Raw genomic sequence first — 22,617 nt, forward strand, 5'->3', positions numbered from 1 at the left:
CTGGGGCCTGCACTGCCCCTCCAGGCCCTGTGTGCAGGGAAGGAAGAGGCCGCTGGAGCCGGAGCCCACAGGCTGCTATCCAGGGGAGTCTGTTTTCCCAGCTGGACGGAGCTTGGGCCTCTGTCCACAGCTGCAGGGGGGCTCAGGCAAAAATAACTTGCAGGCCAAAAAACACTGCTCAGAAGCCTCAAAAGCTGCAACTTAGCTGCAAACACAAGTGCAGTGTTCTCCAAATGTAGATAAACTTAAATCCAAATCTGACTATTTAATGTTCCAAGTTTATCTGACTACTGGGACAACTGCAAGTGCCTCTTAGAGCTTCTGTTTTCTAGAAAACAGAAAAATGCAGCACTTTTTAAATACAAACACCTGAATAGCTCTGTTTGTTTAGGTTACTGACAAGGACTAAAGCTTTGCTGCTTAAAACTGGAGCATAGATTGCACGATCAGAGGCTATTTTGTGGTGTAAAACTTGAAATGTTGTTGTATGTACAAAGAACACCTTCTTTCAACGTGTTCTACCCTCAGTTTTACTGACCGATCATCAAGTCTCCAGCATGTTCTTTTAAATGCCTTTAAAACACCCTTCTGAGAGTTACTTTTTGTTTCAAGTTTTGTATTTAATGCTCTATTGCCACTATCTAAAATTAAAAGCAGTTAAAATATCTGTGTGTGGTGGGAGTTTTCTACAAGTTCTGCAGCTTCTCTAACAGGGAGCTCACGCTCTGTTACAGGGGCTGCAAAGCACTACATCAACAACGTGCATCGGAGGCCTGGCCATTAAGGCGCAGCTCCCTCCCCTTGCACCGAGGGTCCCCCAGCCCATCTTGGGGGTCCCAGATCACAACAGCCCCAGCGCCGGGGTCAGAGCAGCCCCGGAGCCCCCAGAAGTCTCTTCAGGGGGCGACTTTTTAAAAATTTTGGATTATTGCAGCTCAACTCAGTCTGGCTAAACAATAATCCTCGCTTTTGGGGCTAAGGATTTTATGCATCAGAAACTGCCATCCTCTCAGTGTTTAAGTTTGACAACTTGAAATATTGCTGTCAGGTCCAATTATCAATCAACCCGGAAACATAATAAATAAAATATATGAAATAAAATGAATAAATGAAATGAATAAACAAATTAAATAAATAAAACCATGCAAGTGGCATAAAACTATGGACCAAAATAAACTAGCCAACTGTAAAACATTGTGAGGGCTTTTTTTTCCCTTTTTTTTTTTTTCCTCCCAGACCTTTCTATGGCCTTTCTATCTACCCTTTATTTGTATCTTTTCCTTTTCCTTAGTTGTTTTCTTTTTCAATGAACACAACGCCACCGCCCCCAGAGAAACAAACACCCCCGGCAGAAGTATCTGCCCCGGGGACGTTCTCGGGGGGCAGGTACCCGGCTCCGCAGACCGTAGGTCGCGTCCTGCTGGCGAGCGGCGTGGGCCGCGCGGAGCAGAGGGGCTGATCCCTCCCAATGGCAGCTCTGCCGCCGGGGCTGCCGCGCTGCCGTCGCACGGGCTCTGCCCTGCTGCAACTCGGCATCCTGCAGCCATGGCAGCTTCAATTCAGTGTCACTTTTTGAAGGGAACTTCTAGACAGCTCTTTAAAAGAAAAATCCTTCTTTCTGGAAAGCCAGTTGGGTGTCAGAACCTTCCACATACTCCATGAGTGGAGCTAGACCTGGTCTCAAGCTGGTGGTGCAGTGCTGCAAGGAAAGACAGACAGAAACGCCTTCCTAGGAAAGCAGACATAGAAAAAAATGATCCCAAGTTTTCCTTCGGCCTCTTGACAAGCGCTACCGGTTCCTGTCAGAATAGGCCAGTCTAGGAACTGTTAGCAACCCCACAGAATCATTATGGTTGGAAAAGACCTTCAAGAAAGATCATCAGGTCCAACCACAAACCCCTCAATGCCCTGCCTGTTAAACCATGTCCCTAAGCAAGCCTCTCATCTACACGTTTCTTGAACACTGCCAGGGATGGTGACTCCACCACTTCCCTGGGCAGCCTGTTCCAATGCTTCATTATTCTTCACATGCAGAAATTCTTCCTAATATCTAACCTGAACCTCCCCTGGGGCAATTCGAGGCCATTTCTTCTTGTGCTATTGGTAGTTATTCTGGAGAAGAGACAGACCCGCCCCCCCCCTTGCCTCACTACAACCTCTTTGCAGGTAGTTGTAGAGAGAGAGATAAGGTCTCCTCTGAGCCTCCTCTTCTCCAGTCTAAATATCCTCAGCTCCTTCAGCTGCTCCTCACAAGGTCTGTGCTCCAGCCCCTTCACCAGCTTCATTGCCCTCACTTGGGCACACTCCAGCACCTCCGTGTCCTTCTTGTAACAAAGGGGCCCAAAACTGAACACAGTAGTTGAGGTGCAGCCTCACCAGCACCGAGTACATTGGGACAATCACTTCCCTGGACCTGCTGGCTACACTGTTCCTCATACAAACCAGGAGGCTGTTACATAACACTAGAGAATCACAGGTTGCTTATAGACACACTGCAAGTTTGAGATTATATATACAAGCATGTGTATATATAAGTAAGTAAAACATTTTTACATTAAAATATGTTTACAATTGGCCTAGAGCTAATAGCAAAATTTGTATTTATGCCGTTGTAACATTTCAAAGAACGTGAATTGTTAAAGACAACATCAGATACTGATTGTTAACAGTTGCTTTTAAAAAACGGTTGCAGTGTTGGTGCCTGTTTTATTCAAAAGCGCCAGAGACACCACGACCCCCCTGCACTGAACCCTGCTAGCGCAGAGGCAGTGGCAGCGACTCACTCAGAAGCGCAGCAGTTACTCAGTCACCTCCATGGCCTGCAGGCTCTGCAGGACAAGGGCGAAGGCCCCCTTGGGAAGGCAGCCTGCTAAAACCTGAAGTAACTTTTCTGTTACTGGGAGCAGCAGCCCAGGCTCAATAAAACACCTGACCCTTCTCTGTTGAAGTCGGACGATGACAGCACAAACTTGCCCTGACAGCAAAGGAAGGACATCACACAAGGTTAATAAATGGTTTAATTGTAAATTTATTTCTTTAAACATGGCCACTTCAGGGAACATGAAAGAATAAACCATTTTAGAATTTCAGACAAACAGGTAAGTCAGAATTTGTTTTTAAAACAGTAAAAGGCCAAGCTCGAAGAGGTGATAAGTTTTGGCATATGAGGACTAGTATTTTCAAATCCAAAAATGGGCTTAGTTTTACCGTGAAAGCTGAGTGCAGCCTTAACTACCTTTCCATAATGCTGGACTTGATTGTAACTAACTTAAATGTACAGGAGCAAAATGTGAAAAGAGTTTTTTATTAATTAAAAGTTAACAGCAACAGGCACATATTAAAATGAACATGGCAAAGCCTCGACAAATGGCTTTACACTGAAGCTCTCTCCCAAAATGGCTGTTGCAACAAACTGTAAACAGAATTAATAAACAGTCGTTTACAATAATAACAGGGAAATACAAATGAACTAAAAGAAAGCACCAGTTTCTCAAACTAGATTACAGTTGTGCTTACTGTACTTAAAACAACGTAAAAGAAATTACAAAAATGGAATGTTTTAAGTTTAAAATTAGTCCTTTAATTTTGTCCTAAAAAATGTTTCTCCATTTCCCATCAAAAACCCATTAATGGGTAATGTTTCAGTAGAGGGAGGAATAAGTAAACAATGCACTTTTTTATTTATTATTATTATTATTTCTTCAAATCAAAAACAAATTTGGTCACTTAGCTTTGTGCATAGTTTAAGGCATCTGTAGCAATTTGTTACAGTTTCCTCCCCAGTGTGGCTGTTTCATGAAATTGTCACATTCTGAAAGAATAAATAAAAAAGATGTTGCCGCTCAACCCCTGCCCCTGCCCTCCCGCCCTCCCGCCCCACGTACTCACGCACCCACACAGACACGCACGCTGCAGCCAAAGGGGCATTTGTACCCTTGTTCTGAAGGACACGCTTCCCATCCCGCTTTATTTCAGATTGGCAAATACCCTGAGCTGATTATGGTGTTTAGACATTCCACCTTTTTTTTTTCCTTGCATGTGCAGTTCAAGTGTACAAGAGTGAGAACAACATGCGATGTTTTCACTGCGGAATCGCAATGCAGGTCGGACACTTCCCCCCTCCCGCCCGCCCGCGCCCCCCCTTCCCTTCCCCAATTCAGAAGTGTTTTCTGCTTTTAAAAAATTGCATTCCCATACAGCACTGGAGTAAAGCTTGGCTGTGCTCTATGATGAATGCTCAGTTCCCAGTGCACAAACGAAATTACGGCAAATGGGAGGCTTTTCTGGCATCCAAGGAAACAAGAGCTGCAGTCTCGGATTTGATCTTTTTCTTCCAAAAAAATCAAAAAAAGAATATCCAAGTTAGTGGTTCCTTCACAGCCATGCACAAAGGTGAAGTCTAGAACCAATAGTTTCAGAGTACATTTGTAAACATCAAGTCTTGCCAGAGGCAGCAGAGGATGGGCACTTCACATTTCCGTATTAAAACAGGGACCGAGTGGAAGGTTTGCTTTGAACACATTTACCAAGTCTTGTTCAAGTCCGAGAAAGTGGAACGATCCATCTCAAGTCTTGGATTTGAAGACCATATTTCAAATGTCACAAAACAAACGAACAAAAAAACTACAACAACAACCAAAAAGAAAACAAAACAAAAACAAAACAAAAGAAAAAACCACGGTGCAATGAAATTTTCGTACTGTTCCTTCAAGGCTCAGTCACTGCTGTGCTTTGCATATTCAGGGATCCAAACAAAACCCAACTGAGGCATATGCATATTGCTCTATGTTCAGATCTTGCAGTTAAAAAAAAACCCGTCAGGTTCAAACTTCTGTCAAAGGAAAACCGGGAAATAAATAATGCTGGCATCACGTTACCACGTCAGCGAAACCTCGGGCGGGCGGGCGGGCGGAAGGGGCCGCGTGGCGCGCAGGCCGAGGTCAGGACGAGGGCCCTTCCTGAGGTAAACGCGCGGCGGCCTCGGCGGCGCCCGCGGGCTGCTCCCGCTGCAGCCCCTGCCAGCTCGCCTTGTTGAGGCCCAGGTGGCCCAGCATGGTCTGCGAGAGGCGCGTGTTGGAGAAGCGGGCCCACTCGGCGAAGAGCGGCTCCACCAGGTACGTCATGAAGCCTGCGGGAAGAGCAGAGGCGCGTGAGGAGCGAGCGGGAGAGCGACCGCGCGGCTGAGGGGCGCCAACGGAGGCCAGCGGCAACGGCTGCACGGCGCACGGCGGCCTCCACTTTGCGCTGGAAAATTCGTTTCAACATTTACAGTATGCTTAAAAGCAATCTCTCAAAATGTAGAAGATTTTACAATTAAAACAGCGGCATCATATTGGTTATAAATTAACGCCCTTCATTTCAGAACAATCGCCAAAGGAGGGGAAATACTGGAGAATGTGGGGGAAAGAAATATCAGAAACAAAGCCAAAGGAGTCTAGAAAACTTAAATCTCTAAAAGAAAAAGATTTCCTAACAAGCTATCACACATAAGCTGAACTACTTTACATAGGCAAAAAAAAAATAGATTGTTTCACAATTTTAAGCTCATTAAAAGTACTGAAAAAACAATCTGACAAGCTAGTCCCTTCTAAAGCCTTATAGCCTTTTATATAAGAGTATGCGTGTACGTGTGTGGGGGTTCGCCTATTTATAAATCCTATTTCCATGAACCAAATTCAATGGTAAAACTATCAAAACCATGCTTGCTTTAAGCTGTCAATTACAAAAACGTATGATTAACAACTTCTAATTTAAAATGGTGCAGCTGATAGAAACAAAAAACCTCATCTGTTCGGATTAATTTGAAGCATTAATTCATACTAGGTGGGAGGTTAAACTTCTTATTTTCTTTACTTTTTTCTTTTTTCTTTTTTATCTCAGACCCCTTTATATACAAAACAATTTTGTGTAAAAAATAACTCTAGTAAATAATAATCAACCCTTGCACTAGTATAAATCTAATTCAAGTTAGCAAAAAGCAGAAGATAGTATAATGGTAACTCGTGGTCCTGCATCAAATCTCTGTCCCTGCCCCTTTTTTGGTCCACATTTAAAATGAATACTGACATTCCAGAAAGCTAAAATCATCCAGAACCCCTTTTTTGACAAATTTGTTACAAAAGACCCCAGAGCCTGAAGGGAAGGAAGATGCCTCCTCTTCCCAGGAGGGCCAGTCCGGATGAGGCAAGAGCTGAGCAAGAACATGGGAAAAGCTACATATTGGATTCCCATTCCTGTTTGGTGAGAGCCTTCAGTCCCCACCGCTGTCAGTGCGGCGCCTTTCATAACCACTATAGCCAAGGAGAAAAAGTTACAGCAAAGAAGGAAAAACTGTTCCTCACACAGTTAAGTGATGCCTAACACAGACAAATTAGGTACAAGTTCTAGGAAACATACGTAAAATGTAAAAATATTTTTAATTATTTTTCGAATTGCATCCTAAAAGAAATCCAGCGAAATAAATTTAAGCACAGTTACCAATCTGGATGTTGGCAATAGTTTCTGTCTGTCGATCACACAGCGGACTCACACCCAAGTGATACTTTTTTTCAATGTCTCCTGAAGGAAGAGAAGCACAATAGCACTGTTACGTGGCTCAGCCCAAGCACGAGTTGCCAAACACTAACAGAGGTGGGTTATCCGACGTCGGTATCTTCACAGGGCGCTTGGATCCCTGCTTATGTAACAAGGGCGGTATTGTGCGATCAGCAATGATCTACCTTCCTCTCCCCTCCCAAGAACACAAACAGCCCCGTCAGTGAGACTAGCAACAGCTCTGTGTGTCTTCCATGAGACAGGCAATTACTGATAAGGACAACATCAATCACAGACTTCCAGAGTATTAACACACTTCTTTACAAAAACTCCTAATTTCTCATTTCTACAGCAATTTAAGATTTCCTCCTTAGCAACATAGAAAGGAACAACTGATCCTTCAAAAATTTCTCATTGCAGGTACGTATTTCTTGCTCTACTTGCACATTGTTGATACTGAATAATAAACTTCATGTGATCAGCACCACCTAGTCTATGTTCTCCACTTATATCACAAATTAATGTTTCTCAAATCAGTGATGTATAATTAAAAAAGACACAATGATTAACATGCAATTCATGTGACAACTTTCTAACTACTCGATCACCCTGCAACTTCCTATTTCACCATTAAGTGGCAACTCCACAAGTAAGTTCTCCTCCGACTACATCCTGTTTCCGAGTGACCGATTTTAAAATAAAATTATGACAAATTGCTCTAGCCTCTCAAAATGGATTTTGCTTGATTAGACATGAAGGAAGAAGAGTACGAAGGAGTGTTTCATAATTTACTGAAACCCACTTGGTAAATGAGAAGCTAATTGCCCATGTGAAGGCCCAGTCAGGCTGAAGGATCTACTGAACCAGCCACGCTGGATTCAGATGCTGCACAGATTCTTCACTAGGTGTTAGCACCACCAACCTTTTGCAAGAAACACCCCCACTGAAAAAAAAAATCCCACATACTGTCTGGTAAATCTCTATTAGTCCTAAATATAATCCCTTTAATTGCAAGCACTTATGATACATGAGGGCTCTTTTCTCAATGTGTATACATATCTATTAGCAGATCAGAGCACTTCTACTCTTTACTTGCCTTGATGGAAGAATTCCTCCGTTACTTTTTCACTCCACTGCTTACTCAGCTCCCAAGTCCGACATGGATTACAAATATCAGCACACTTCAAAGCCATCTAGCAAGTTAACACACAGTGTTAGGTTGCCTGACTTACTTCTTTCTATCCAAAAGAAACATTTTTACTTACTCCCTGAAAGCAGATTAGTTTAAGTTTTGGGAATAACAAACCTACCTACCAGTACTTTCTCCTAAAATTATGTTCTATGTTACATTAAAAAAAAAAAAAAAAAGGCTTAGGAAACTATCAGGTCTCATGATGAGCTCTGAGTAATATGGAAATTCAGTCAAAAAAGTGAATACAGTGCCCCTGAATTTAACTCAGTGATTCACTGATTTTATTCACTAATGCAGAAGACAATAATAAACTCAGAAAAGGAAATGTCAAAGTAATCAAAAGTAAGCAAACAGTATTTTGTGACACCGTTTAACTCTCTGTGTAACGCTCAGGCTTCTCCTTTTTCTGTAATGGTTTGTATGGGACGGAACTTCTGACCTGTTTGTTCACTTTCTTTTACAGTTAACACAATGAGCCTAATAAGAAAAATTTCTGTGAACTCTAGCAGACTTTCTCAAGGCTTTGGTTTTCCAAAGTTACTAAACCTTTTTTCTAGTACAGTAAAAAAACCCTGAGTACTATAACACCGTAATACTTTTTCTCCTGAACTATGTTCTGCTGAGGCATTTCATGGTTCTGAGACTCCACTGGAGGCATCAGAACAACTAACCCTTGTCTTGGAAAGAAATCCCTCCTTGCTTTGGTAGCTCCAAGTTACCAGACTTACCAGCACATGGCATTGCTTGGGACAAGTGCTGCAGAGTTAGAGAGGAAGGACAAAAATGCAGAGAACAATCCTTCTTGTAATAAAAAGACGTTTCTACCTCACTTTAGAAACTCAAGACAGCCAGAGAGAAGTATTTAGCATTCTAAGTAAATTATTTTTGAAGCTAAAAAAGGTGTTTTAAAAAGTATTACTAAAAAAAATTCACCTGTAAAATGAAGTGACGATGATTTGCATCCTCTAAACATAGGTCTCCTCTATCCAAATGGGATCGAAACATGGACAGATACTCATTTTGCTGGCTGATGTCTGTGGCAAGAATGAGATCACCTATCTGACTTTCCATCAGCTGCCTGAAATTAGCGATACCGAACAGTCCAAAAGCATGAAAATTAAGAAAAATAACCAGCATTAGATTAACATGTCTTTATATCATGTTCAGCATTACACTCATGCAAGTCGTAATGGCTTTCTATCAGCATTCTCAGGGTATTTCTTCTAAATTTTCTTTGAAAATGTTGTACAACATTTATTGAAATACTGCGACATTTCATAAGCAGCTTTCAGGAAGACTAAAATTTTTTTCCTGTCTCTTTTTCAAACAAACTCATTGTTTACTGTTAATTTATAGTTAAAGTAGGTGAAAATATTATATTTAAAATTTTTAAATTTTAAATTACATTGGGGTGAATTAGAAAAGGCTGCCAAGTTCAATCTAAACAGGTGGTTGAGTACATGAATACACATCTTCAATGTGCTCACAGTACATGCTATTTTCCAAGCATACTGCACCATGAACTGCTCTAGCAATGTGGTATCCAGGATCTCTTAAAATAGATCTGAATACAAAATGTAATTATGAATTACCATGCAATAATTTAAGCTGTGCAAAGCTGTCAGCTAACTTGGACCTTAAACTAATCTACATAATGCTGTATAAACATACCTGTTTTCTAATGACATATGTGCAAATAAGCCAGATTCTCTCAACAACCCTACTGCTGATCTCCAGTGATGGTTCTCTAATACTGAGGTATTCTGCAAAAAAAATAATAGTAGAGGCATCAATCAATCAATAGGATTTTTTAAACAGAGCTAAAATTAAGCGCTGTGCCACACAGTTTTTCAAAATAAGATGTTTAAAAAATAACTCAAAAACTCAGAACACTTTATTAGCTTGCGCGTATTCTATCCCAGTACCATGGAAACAATCTATAGGTTCAAACCTACATCTAGATAAGGATATTACATTTTTTCAGTAGTCCTCACACGCAAATCTGGTTCTAACAAAACAACTAATTTCCTACTTACCTTATATAAAGTTGCTAGGTAATGGTTTGTTTTAATTAGGAAAGGTTGGTTGACGCCTGGGTGATCCAAATCATGTGTGGCAGCTGCAATTAAACTGAGCAGAACATCCCATGGAGTTAAAGATTGGGAAAGCTGCAAGATAATAATAATAAATGTCATTCTGTTAGCGATATAAGTGTGCCCCTAAAAAACTGCAAGCATTCCAACAATGGCTTAAGCATTATTCCTTATGCACGAGAAGATTTAACCACAGAACATACTAGTTTCTGTCTGGTAATGAAGTGCTCTTTGTAAGAAGATCCCGCGAACACTGAATTCTTAAAATGAGCTGTCCATCTCATTTACAAAGTCTCACTATATGGGAATATTCTGCTTTAAATACAGTTTAAAACAGTTCAAGACATTTAAAAAAATAATTAAAAAACCCTTTATTTTAAAAGAAAGAAACCAATGTCCTAGAAACCTCAAGACCTGTTCAGAACTGCCTTCTACTCTTCTTCAAAATCTCATTTCTAATTCTAGTGGGAAAGGAACTAAAGAAGGAAAGATCTGCATAAACTAACAGCCCCTATTTCCAATAAACATGTACGTGACTAACTAAATGTGCAACTGCCTGGCCTCATTTCCACTATTCCTGACTGTTTTTCTTTCTGGTCGGGGATTTTTTACTCAGCACACACTAACCTCCTTGCTAAAACTGAGAGGACGGTCCTGCGCACACAGCGTTCCCAAGCAGCAGCCTGCAAGCAGAGCAGCCCGTGCTGCCCTCGCCCTGGCTGCCAGGCAGCTCTCGCCCGCCTCTACCGCGCGTAACGCGGCAGAACCAGCTGAGCTGAGCTCTGTGTGCCCCCCAAAACAGAGGCTACACTCGTATCTGAAGCGCTTCCAAACTTTCTTAATTAATATTAATCAAAAATGCTCTGAGCTTCCAAACCATATGGGAGGGAGGGAGGAAGGGAAGGCAAGAGAAGGGAAAACTCTCGATGCTTTGCTGCACTGTGCCTTTGACACAAATCCATCAACACCAAAGTGAAGAAAGCAAGAGAAATGGTAGTTTCTGGAAAAAAAAATCCTCTAATCCTACCATTGCCATCTCTGAGTTAGGCTGCAAAAAATGTCTACATAAATGTCTTTGGGCACGGTGGCATGTTAGGTAGCTGCAGTTCTAATTCCCTAGTGTGGTTCATGATGAAATAACACGAAAGCCACCACCAGGCCAGGGGAGGTGAAAGGGAAGGGCCCAGTGCCAACTGTGAAAGCTCCACAGCAGCAGCACAGCGGCTTCTCCCTCCATTTCAGAAGTTTCCAAGTTGGAGGGAAGTTCCTTTTTGTAAAAAGTGTGCATGCGTGTGTGTATGCATATACACATTTATCGTGTGTCTCTGTGCACACACAAACCATACATGTATACACAAAAATAAACACATATGTTTCTAAATTTACATGCAGTGTAAAACTGACAACGCTCCCTTACCTTAGGTTCTTGTAAATAACAGTGCATGGCCTGAGTCACATCAGCAGCATGAACTGCATTATGGTAAGGGTTTTGACTGTGATAATCTTCTTGAACCATAACTGCAGGAAAATAACAAATATCCAAATTTAAATAAAATAGCATCTTTTCATGTGCCCTTTTATACATCATTCTTAGGCATAGAAATATTACACAATATCACAAGTTATGCACAAATGAGTGTCAAAGTTGATGAACTTGACACCTTGGTACAAAATGTCTTTATATGAAGAAACAGTATTTTCTAAAAGAAAACAACGCTATGTAAAATCATCTCAGAGTGAAATTTATGCAACTTGAAATCAACACATATTTTGAAATACTTTGAGAACTTCCCAGGAAAGATTCCCTTTGATAAACTAGCCTGCCTGAACGTTGAGGACCCTGGAATACAAAATGAAGATGACACTATTTACCAGAACATCAGGATGACTTCATACCATGCTGGCTGCCTTGAAAACAGACAGGGCCAGAGGAAGTAGGCACTGCTTTACTGTCATATGAAGTGTTTTTCTTTCCCCTTCAGAAGAGTGGTCAGGGGAGGCCACCTCTACACAGTTTGGGCATCTTCTGATACTTGTACTCAACCAAACTTAGGCCTATATGCAATTTAAAAAAGAACCTCTTTTAGATGGTGGTCTGTTTAACCACTCCAAGATTTACCTTCTCTACTAAAAACCTTCCTTCCTTTCCTCCTCTATCCCCCAACCTCTTGGCCATCCTTCAGTATTATAGGTTAAATGTCTCAAGGGGCATCCACAGTAATTAGAGTGCAGGGGTGGGTAAAAGAACTGTCAGATTTTAAAAGAAGGAGGGGAAGAAGATGTGAAGCACAGCAACCCAAGTATATTCCACACTGGAGAGTTGTGCCTGATAAAACGCATCAGCTTTTCCCAGTAAGCCTTCAAATAAGAGTTTCCTGACCGAATACAGTTCACCCACCAACCTCGCTCAAACAAACAATCCACAGCATCCTTTTCAAAAGGAGAAAAAAAAAAAAAAAAAAGGGAAGGTTCCAGCAATTCTCAAGCTAGAAGTGGCCTCCATGAGGCTATAAGCACCATGTGAGCTGTCCTGGTCTTCTGTATTTTGTCATCAGATTACTTTGGACCAGGTAGAAAATGTATCGAAAGAAGAGAATGATGTAAGCTCATGCTAAGAGGCAGCATGTGGTTTCTTAAATGAACAGATGTGCAAGGATAGGGTGAATAAATGCTTTTGTACTGCTGTTAAGTAGAAGGCTCTGTGGCCAATTCTAGAATAAAGTTTTGCCTTTTCCCACCAACCTAATCTTATTTTAGTGGCTTACAGCTTCTTAGAGTTTTGTTATGTTTTGACAGCTAGCAAACTAATCCAGTTATTCCTAATAGGACTTTCAAGTCAAATAATCTCTTTTGCTGGATCAAAATTAACCAAGAGATAAGCAAGAGGACCAAGTAAAATACACTGAACAGCCTAAGACCAGATTGCATCTTCCAGTGCTTATCAGTACATTAAAACATGAAGCACAGTACAGAGAAACCGATAAAATTTCTAAAGCAGAAAGAACTCAATGGTGAAAACAAAAGAGTCCTCTCACTTGAAAGAGGAAAAAAGCCTTCTGAACATCATTTCTCCTCTGCTAAATAATAGGCTTTATAATATATATATATATATATATATATATATGTGTATTTTTTTTTCTCTGCAACTGTGAAAGCTTGCCGCTAGGGAAAAAGCACTTGTTTCCTGGCTCAGTTAAGAATTAGCCTCCTCCTCCACAGAAGAGAAAAAAGGCAGAGTCATAGGTAACCAGAATGAAGGAATCATCCCATCGGGGTCTACGACTGATATCTGGGTGCAGACAGCTCCATCAGGTGTCAAGTGATGGCAACACTTAGTTTGCATATTCCCCATCGTATTTACAGTTCTTTCCATAAAGACATTTCACTGATATAGGCCCAAAAATTCTCTCCCTTCACCTGTGGAAAAAGCTTGCCCAGAGGACAGTGAATATTTGTGCAAGAGTTTGGACAAGAGAGATGCAGCATCACATTGGCACAGGTAATATGACCAAGGTAGTCATATAGTCATTCATTATATATCATTATAGTTAGGAAACTGTTATCTTTGTTCCCAAACAAATGCTAAAACTGAACTGAAAAATCAGAACTAAGAAATGACTATCCTTTCCTCCCCTCAAAATCACATGAAGGAATTCACATATATTCCTGATGATTTAGATTCATATAAAAATAATACAGCATCTGCTAAGAAACTACTAAGCTTGTTAATACCTTTTTGGATTTAATATGAGATTTCAATACTCATAGAAACTCCTGAGAGATTTTGTTTAAAACAATATACTTCTTTAAATAACTGCACAATCTGGACTGCATTAGTAGGTTTCAACCCATATTGCTAAACTCTAACCAGCACTTTCATTAATAACTTAAAATGCAGATAAACATCAATATTCACCATAACAAAAAGCTGTATTTACCCAAAAATCTACGAAGTTTCATCGTATCTAACTGGAAGTGTTCAATTAGTCCATGAAGATTAAACAGATGGAAGGTTAAGCTGACTAGACTGTTTCCTAAAAATAAGATGAAAATACTAATTCATTGGAAGTCATGACATCAGTTACTCTTCATAAGAAATGTATTTCAAAAAAAATTGCCACAAAAATTATACAAGTAAACTTCTCTATACAAATTTATGATAAATAATTTGAAATTTATCATATAATGTGATTCCATCAACTGCTTCCTCCAAAAGTCCTCAGTATTGTACACTGACCAACAGAAGGGAAATGTCACTCAACATCAAAAATGCCCCAGGTTTCAACATGCAGCCCTGATACAAACAGAATTCAACCTTTTTGCTATATCACACCGTATTTTTTATAAACGGATACGCAGCTTGAAGAGAAATAGAAAATAATCAGGCAAAGAAAAAAAATGCTAACAAATGCAGTCAATCAGCGTAAACTGTACACATGCTACCTCATAATTTCATCATGTATTTTGCTACATATCTCTTATCTCACTGGAAATTGAGGGGAAAAAATACATTTTTCTAGGAATTTAGTACTATTGAAAGATTACATTATATTTTGCACACTGGTAGCTCTAATATTACTATCACATTTTTACTTATTATGCTATTGCAAGAGGCAGAAAGAAATAGGTTGCAAATGAAACACACCACAAACAACATGTAGTGACAGATTACTCAGTTTTGGTGCATTTACTCTGACGGTCTTCATTTAACAGGATTTAAAGCACCTACCACAGACAGAACTGAGGTCCAAAAAGACAAAAATTTCTGCCACATATTGTCAGTTATTATCAGCCTTCAAGTATTTGCCTGTGCATGGCAATTCCCACATGCACTAAAATAAACAATTCTTCCAACGTTTATTCAGTGGCTTCTTTCTTACAGACTTGTACAGGGCAGCTCATCATGCAGTTCTACAGGCAGCATTCCTCACAAAAAATTTAAAGTACAAAACTGGCTGCTTAAAATGTTCTCTTCCAATAACTACGATAGGATGCAAAGATGATAGAAAGGCATCCACTAACAGTAACTAAAACGTATTAAAAAAAAAAAATTAACAGGTTCAGAAAACCTTGTACAAAAAGGATGATTTCAGATTACTCCCAGGTGACAAACCAATGTGAAATAAGCCACTCTTGCACACATTATCTTAGCTCATAGCCTTTTTCATTCAGTTTTAACTACTCTAAAAGTTATAGGTTACCTACCTAACACGGTACTTGTAAAAATCTTTATTGCGCACTTTTTATATAAGAATTTTCTGCATCAAATCAAACTGCAAGGACTTTATTTTTACATTAGGTTAAGCCAAGCATCCCTTCAACAAATCAGGGAAGACAGCTATCCTTTAGGGCTACTTATTATTTCTGAACTCCGTTGCTGTTTGTTTTTGCCAACTTCAAATGCTCTAACTGCATCTCTGCTCCCAACTCCAACTGATCCGGAGTCGCTTCCCGCTCACGGCCGGCTCCAAGCGCCGGCCCGGCCGCTCTCCCAAATGCCTCCTTGGTCTCCCCTCTCCCGTTCAAGCTCCGTCTGCGCTGCTGCCTACTGCAATATAAAATTAACCCTATTCCTACGGCAGCCCCGTTACTTTCCAGCACATTCACAGATCTGCTTTTTCTGCGTTTGTTCAGTGAGAGAGACATTTTGGACACAGCCAGATATATTAACAGCCTTCTAGATTTTTTTTTTAAATCACTAAATAAGCAAATTTATTTGTTAACTTAAATCAAAATTACTACTTATAATCTTGCAAAAGTATTTTTTTTTTTAAAAAGAAAGAAACAGCAACCCAGAAAGTATAAGATGGGGCTATTATACAAATTAATGACTATCACCAGTACCAATAGCAATGGCATTTTAACAGAGTGGACAGGCAAACTATAATTTAAAGACTTTTAAATCAAAAAGTACAACCTGATGAAATTTATACTCATTAGTAAACAATCAATCACATGCCACAGCACAAGAGCAAAAGGTACATTCTATTGTGTTAGAAGAAATAAATATATGAAATGGCAAAAGTAAAGTATATGAAATAACAAAAGTAAACTCACCATTTGTCAGTCTATCAAAAAGAAAAATATCAAAATTCCAATTTCCAACCTTCTCCAGCATACACTGAAAGAAAACAAAAAAGTTGTTATCTTTTTTCTTAGTATGTTTATATTTGCCCTTAGCCCAGAGGAGTATTAGACATTTCAGTGACAGATGCAAGTCTTAGAATTTCTATGTTCAAAAAAACAGCTTTAAAAGAATCATTAAGTTTGTCTGAAAGTCAAAAGATACAATTTCATTTTAAATTTCAAGGTTTTAAATTTAAAATTAGTTTTATAAACCGAAATATGAGAAGTGACTTGACAGTACTATGCAAAGAAGTTTGAGATTTTCCTTTTATCACTTAGGCAATTTCTTAATTGTAGTGAGATGTAAAATTGTTTTCAATTACTTTGATATTGATATTGTAATTGTACATTGAATTGCAACTATCTTCCATTACATGTTATCTAATTCTTTTAAATTAGATAAAACCAGAAAGAATATAACAAAGTAACTCTACTGTGTGCAAATTTGGGAAAGAAAGGAAAAAGTGGAGACACCTGTGTCGGGGCGCACACTCACATTTCATATAGCCATGTTAGTAAATGCACAGATCACAAAACCCAATCAGAAATCTTCTAGAGTCACCCGGGCTCCTCTGAGCTTGTTCTAGATCTCCCACTTCCTAACCTCTTCACTTCATTAATGTCCAATTTATGTGTAGTCCTTTATCCTAACTTCTCTTTCCCTTTTTGCATACACAAAAGCAAGAAATCTAGATATTTTACTATACAAATAAGACAAGCTTTTAATTCCTTCCAGAGAAACCAGCTCTTCACTCTCCAACTCATCCAGCTAGCACTTCTTTGCAGTTGCTCCACATGAACTCTTCCTTCTGCAAGCTTGAAGAATGAGAACCACAAATAACATTCTAGGCCTCACCAGGGATTAACAGTGACAATCTTTGCCACTCCCACCTCTACCAGAACTAGCTCTCCAGCAAGTTTAGCAATAAATACTTGCCTTCTTCACAGACTGGTAGAGTTGTTTTGTGATCCAGATACTATGTTCTAGCTTTTCTCCACCAGCCACAAACTCATAGAATCACAGGACGGCTGAGGTTGGAAGGGACCTCTAGAGATCACCTAGTCCAATCCTCCCTGCACAAGCAGGGTCACCCTGAGCACGCTGCACAGGATCACATCCAGGTAGGTTTTGAAGATCTCCAGAGGAGACTCCACATCTCTGGGCAGTCTCTTCCACTGCTCTGTCATCCTCACAGTGAAGAAGTTCTCCCTCTAATTCAGGTAGAATTTCCCATGCTTCGGTTTGTGGCTGTTGCCTCTTGTCCCGTCACTGGCCACCGCAGAAGAGAGTCTGGCCCCATCCTCTTGACACCCTCTCTTAAGGTAGTTGCACACACTGGTAAGATCCTCTCTCAGTCTTCCCAGGTTAAACAGGCCCAGCTCTCTCAGACCGTCTTCATAGGACAGATGCTGCCGTCCTCTAATCATCTTTGTAGCCCTATGCTGAACTCTCTCCAGTAGCATCTTGTCCCTCTTTTTATCAAGGAGCCCAGAACTGCCCTCAATACTCCAGATGTCGCCTCACCAGACTGAGTAGAGCAGGGGAATCACCTCCCTCGATCTGCTGGCAACACTCCTCCCAATGCACCCCAGGTTACCACTGGCCTTCTTGGCCACAAGGGCACACTGCTGCCTCATGGTCAACTTGTTGTTCACCAAGATTCCTAGGTTCTACTCTGCAGAGCTGCTCTCCAGCAAGTCAGCCCCCAGTCTGCCCTTGTGCATGAGGTTATTCTTCCCTAGGGGCACTTGCCTTTGTTGAGCTTCATGAAGGTCCTCTCTGCCCATCTCTCCGCCTGTCCAGGTCCCTCTAAAAAGCAGCACGGCCCTCTGGAGTATCAGCCACTCCTCCCAGCTTGAACCATGTGTGCAGAGGGTGCTCTATGCCCCTTCATCCAGGTCATTGATGAAGAGATTGAGTAAGAGCAGACCCAGCACTATCCCCTGGGGGACACTGGTAGCTACAAGCCTCCCATTGTGCCACTAAGCACGACCCTCTGAGCTCTGCCTTTCAGCCAGTTCTCAATCCACATCACTGTCCACTCATCTAACCCAGGCTTCCTGAGCTTGCCTACAAGGATTTTATGGGAGACAGTGTCAAAGGCTTTGCTGAAGTCAGGGTAAACAACATCCACAGCTCTCCCTTCATCGAGCCTGCCAGTCATGACACCAGCGAAGGCTTTCAGTTTGGCTAAGTGTGATCTCCCCTCAGTGAATCCACGCTGATAGCTCCTGATCACCTTCTGGTCCTCCACATGCTCAGAGACACTAGAGAATTCAGAGTTATCAGAAGAAATAAATGACATTAACAAGATCCTGCTATAGTCAAATTACAAGTATATTTTTAGTTCCCTCCTTCCCAATTCTCAGATTCTTCCTATCCCATAGCCTGGTCCCACTTACAGTCAGTATCAAGAAACAGTCTTTGGGATCATGAACAGTTGATTCCTGGGAACATTTCTTGCTGACTCCACTTCAGCACTACCCATCCTTGGTCCACAGCAGCCAGCATGGCATCCAAATAACAGTTATTTTATTAGTACTGTCCATCTTCCCAGGACAGTGTTCTACTTCATTGCAGCACAGCTATGTTACAGCTTTTCTCTTCTAGAGAGTGCCAGCCACATAAGCCCTAAAGATCAGCCCAAAAGCCTTGAGGGGAAGGGATGGAATTTGTTAGAAATCACCTCAGGAGGAGGACTATTTCGAACGTGTGTTTTATATATATATATACACACACATATGTTTTATATATATATATATATATAATGTGTTATACACACACATATGCACACATACAAAAAGAATACACAGAATTTACATTGCTTACACTATTTCTTACCATGAGATAAATGCATGCTACTGAATATATAAGGAGAGAGAAAAAAAAAAAAAAAAACCAACAAACCTTTGCTTGCCCATTGTAATCATCATCTAAAATATTTGAGGAATTTGGAACAGTGATACCACGGAAAAAACGGGAAGATCTCAGGTATCGCTGGAAACTAAGCAACCTTCTGACATTTCTCGCAGAAACAGACACTTCAATCTCAGAATTTGCTAGAAAAGAAAAAAGAAAATAAATACTCAAAAGTAACATTTTAAAAAGCTGCTCAAAGAAGCCTGGTAAAATAAATGTGCTGTAAATTCTTATTTATTTATTTTTACCACTTATTGGTGAATCAAACATAACACCAACAGAGATCTTTATTAATAAAATGCACTTAGCCATGGCTTATAAATAAAAGCTTATTTATGCATCAAGTGAAAAAAAAAATGCATAAAATATAAATAAAACATTATTCTAAGGAACACTGTTATTGTTATGACAGAATTATAATGGAAGTTGTATAACACACAGTATCGCAAACAGGTTCTTGGAGGAAAAATGCTCTCCTGTAAATATATTCAACCTATGCTCCTGGCTAATCACACACGATATATACAGAAGCAACGCAGAATTAATGCAGGAGTTACAAGAATGTTTTGAACATCAACAAATAACTTGTACACAGAGTTTAGAAGGTGCTGGCAAAGTTTCAAAAACCCTCAAGTCATTTAGGTGCTTTTGCACATATTTTTCCTCCTGATTGCAAAACAAGCCCCACATTTACTTTCACATTACTCATAATTCCTTTACTCAGTACAGTTAAATCAATACAAAAAGTTTTTAGCCTGTTCACAAAGAACAGTCCGAATATCTTACTTCACCTTTAATAAGTTAACCAGTTTAAGTTTCAAAGGACTGAGTTTAGTTTACAATTTTATATTTTCATTTGTTATACTCTCAACAGCAATTTTCTACAACTGACAGTTCATAATATGGATATTTTATCACTCTGCCCAAACAGTGTCACATAAAAAAAGATAATAATTAAAAAAAAAAAAAAAGAGTGAAGACATTATCCATGTTCATGGAAGTTGATGGACCCATGCTTTTCACCAAAAATACATGTCCTTAAAATCCACACAAGCCCAAGTCTATTACACAGGTCTCCCATCCTTCTGTGAAAAAGGTGTATTAAAAACAGGTGAAATTAGACTGATTTTTAAAAGCAAAAACTATGGTCCTTAATTATTAAGCCACTTAATCTAAACTAGGCAACTAGTTTTACCTACCAGCCCATTACAGAGTCTACCCAGGAAGACTCTGGTTTGCTGCAAATACAGCTTCTAATCCAAAAAGGTTATTATTTACATATATATATATATATATATATATATATATAAAATGGACAGTTTTGGAATGAATAAAGTTTTTAACCTTTAAAAGCTGGCAGCAGGGACAGAGCAAGTGCCAGCGTTTGCAGTACAGCGTTCCAGCTCTATTCTTAACCCAGTGCCCTGGGTCTGGTCCTTCCAGACGTATCAAAGACAAGTGAAGAGACACTCAGTGCACACCTTATTCCACAACTGTGCACTCAACAAACAGCTTATTAATAGCCTGAATTAAAAACCTCAGTGACCTCCAGTAAGAGCAGCTTAGTTCCACATCAGCCAAGACGAAAATCTACCATTCCTACCCCAGCAAAGGTTTCCACCTTACTGTTTTACACCTTCTCATTAATACATTTGGTAATTGTACATTTGGTACATTTATGGTAATAAAATGTCTTTCAATAGTATGGAAATCAATTACAGTAACATACAACACCAAATAAAATGCAGTGACAGTCTGCATTAACAGGGATTATATTGCCAAAATTAGTATAATTTTTCAGGCTTGCCTGAAACACATTGGGCAGTCTACTAAGATACCCAAGCTCCCAATCATTTCAAAGAGGTAACGCAGGCAACTTCAGCTGTGGTTTTTTTTTTTCCTCCGTCATCACAACTAAGGACATTTCTTCTGAAGACACTGATGCCAATACACATAAATCACAGTTATGCAAATGGGTGTACCACATGAGAGAAGTTTGCTTACAAAACAACATTCTTGCATCCAGGAGGCAACTAAATAAATAGGTTCTGTTGTGCTGTGTTACTCTACCACTATTTTTAATGAAGTTTTCTTTTAGTAGGTGAGTATAAGGCATAGCGAATCCAGCAAGACACAGAAGGAAAAAAGAAATGCAATATAGTGCTCCTGCCTTTAGATAGAAGGTTTCAACTAGGAATTTCCCCTATTCCCTTTTCCCCCTAGTTTTCACCCAACCCCTTAAAATCCAAATTTCACAACTGAAGGTTCAAAATGAAATAACAGAAGATTGAATTAACACAAGAGACTTAAGCTGTCCCCAAGTTCAAATACAAAATCTAGACTCAGAATTTCAGCAAAACATATTAGTAGGAGAAACCATCACTCTTCAGAATATAAAGTCTTTCTTGATCGTAACTAGTCTTTTACAAATCTATAGTTACAAGAAGCTATTTCCACTGTCATGCTGCTAAGTCTCACAGTCTCATAGGCCATCCAACAGATTTTGCCAGCAAGGCTTTCAACGGAGAAGTGTGGTTATTGGAAAGTACAATCCTGATTTACTTCATAACATACTAACGAGACATTCATTAAAAACAAACAACAACAACAACAAACACAAAAAACCCTATAGATCATCCATTCGTATAGATCAGAAACTACCTTCCTTACACAGCAATCCTACTTTTTCTACTCCAGGTTACAAAACAGTTCTGTTGCAGCTGGTGTAACATAAACGAGCAAGACCAAAGCCTACTTCATTCCAGCCTCTGGCCAGCAATGCAGCTACAACTATTTCACATATATATCTCAAGTTTGCGTGGAAATAATAACAGCTTGGCCCAACTGCCTTGTCATTTAGATCTGCAATGATTAGCATAACTTCCAAACGAGCAAAGCGATGTTCATACAGCCCTGCAACTGCAGAACACCTGACTCAGGCAGACTTCAGCAATCCTGAAGGGGATTATTCTCTTTAACAGATAAATATATGCTAAGGACAACTCAAGATAGGTGAGTCAGATGTGGAGGTTTGACAGGCAATTAATTTAAAAAGAAGGCTGAAAAAGAAAATAGCTAGCTTTCAAAGAAGGGGGTTCGTAAGCTGCCGCAGCATGGGCAGCATCCCTGCCTACAGCTTTCCTCGGGGCAGGGTAAGTGGGAAGGACCAACCCCGCGTTGTGGGAGCCAACAGAGCCGAGCTCAGGGGAAGGACTGGCGAACCGAATGATGCTGCGTGTGCAGGGGAAATGTGGCCTTTACCTCCTGGCACAACAGGAAAGCTTATTCCCTTTAAACACGCAATTAATGAAACTTGATCTGAATTTCGGGAGCTCCACAAAAAACAAGCTGCTGTTGTGTACTCACACAAGATTAAGGCAAAGAGGGCATTACATTTGCTAAGACCAGCCTGCTTCATAGTTTGTTTGGTTTTTTTTAATGAATGCCCTTCACTTTATTTGGAGTTTTCAATGTGCTAAATGCCTTTATAATGTGCAAAACTGACCATACGCTCAAGTGCTGGACAGCATAAGGGCAAACTAAAAGGAGAAAATAAATACATAATAATATTTTATGCTCTTAAGACCTGGGACTGAAGGATGTTGAAATGTTAAGAAGGAAGCTACAAGACTTGGAAGTGGCTTGGACACAAGGAACCAAAGACAAACTGCAGATCTTTGTGCCTCATAAGCAGCAACTCCACTAGGACATCCTTGCTTTATTAACTCTTTGCTCCCTACTTGAATTCAGAA

The 22,617-nt window shown here is 40.0% G+C and overlaps 1 protein-coding gene across 1 annotated transcript in view; it reads right to left on the reverse strand.

The window, feature by feature from the left end:
* Nucleotides 1-4,940: 4,940 nt before the first annotated feature.
* Nucleotides 4,941-22,617, reverse strand: part of PDE7A (phosphodiesterase 7A) — a 70,220-nt gene continuing 52,543 nt past the window's right edge. Inside the window, exons 3-12 of the mRNA XM_088540115.1 lie at nucleotides 18,854-19,005; nucleotides 15,877-15,940; nucleotides 13,758-13,853; nucleotides 11,237-11,337; nucleotides 9,763-9,894; nucleotides 9,398-9,489; nucleotides 8,660-8,804; nucleotides 7,631-7,727; nucleotides 6,478-6,558; nucleotides 4,941-5,128 (exon numbers count right to left, since the gene is read on the reverse strand). Of these exons, the coding sequence (XP_088396241.1) occupies nucleotides 4,941-5,128; nucleotides 6,478-6,558; nucleotides 7,631-7,727; nucleotides 8,660-8,804; nucleotides 9,398-9,489; nucleotides 9,763-9,894; nucleotides 11,237-11,337; nucleotides 13,758-13,853; nucleotides 15,877-15,940; nucleotides 18,854-19,005 (1,148 nt within the window). The remainder of the gene's footprint in view (nucleotides 5,129-6,477; nucleotides 6,559-7,630; nucleotides 7,728-8,659; nucleotides 8,805-9,397; nucleotides 9,490-9,762; nucleotides 9,895-11,236; nucleotides 11,338-13,757; nucleotides 13,854-15,876; nucleotides 15,941-18,853; nucleotides 19,006-22,617) is intronic.

The sequence above is a fragment of the Tinamus guttatus genome, unplaced genomic scaffold, assembly GCF_059628265.1.
Source record: "Tinamus guttatus ecotype Peru unplaced genomic scaffold, ASM5962826v1 Tinamus_guttatus_pri_ptg000056l, whole genome shotgun sequence".
NCBI classification, from domain to species: Eukaryota; Metazoa; Chordata; class Aves; order Tinamiformes; family Tinamidae; genus Tinamus; species Tinamus guttatus.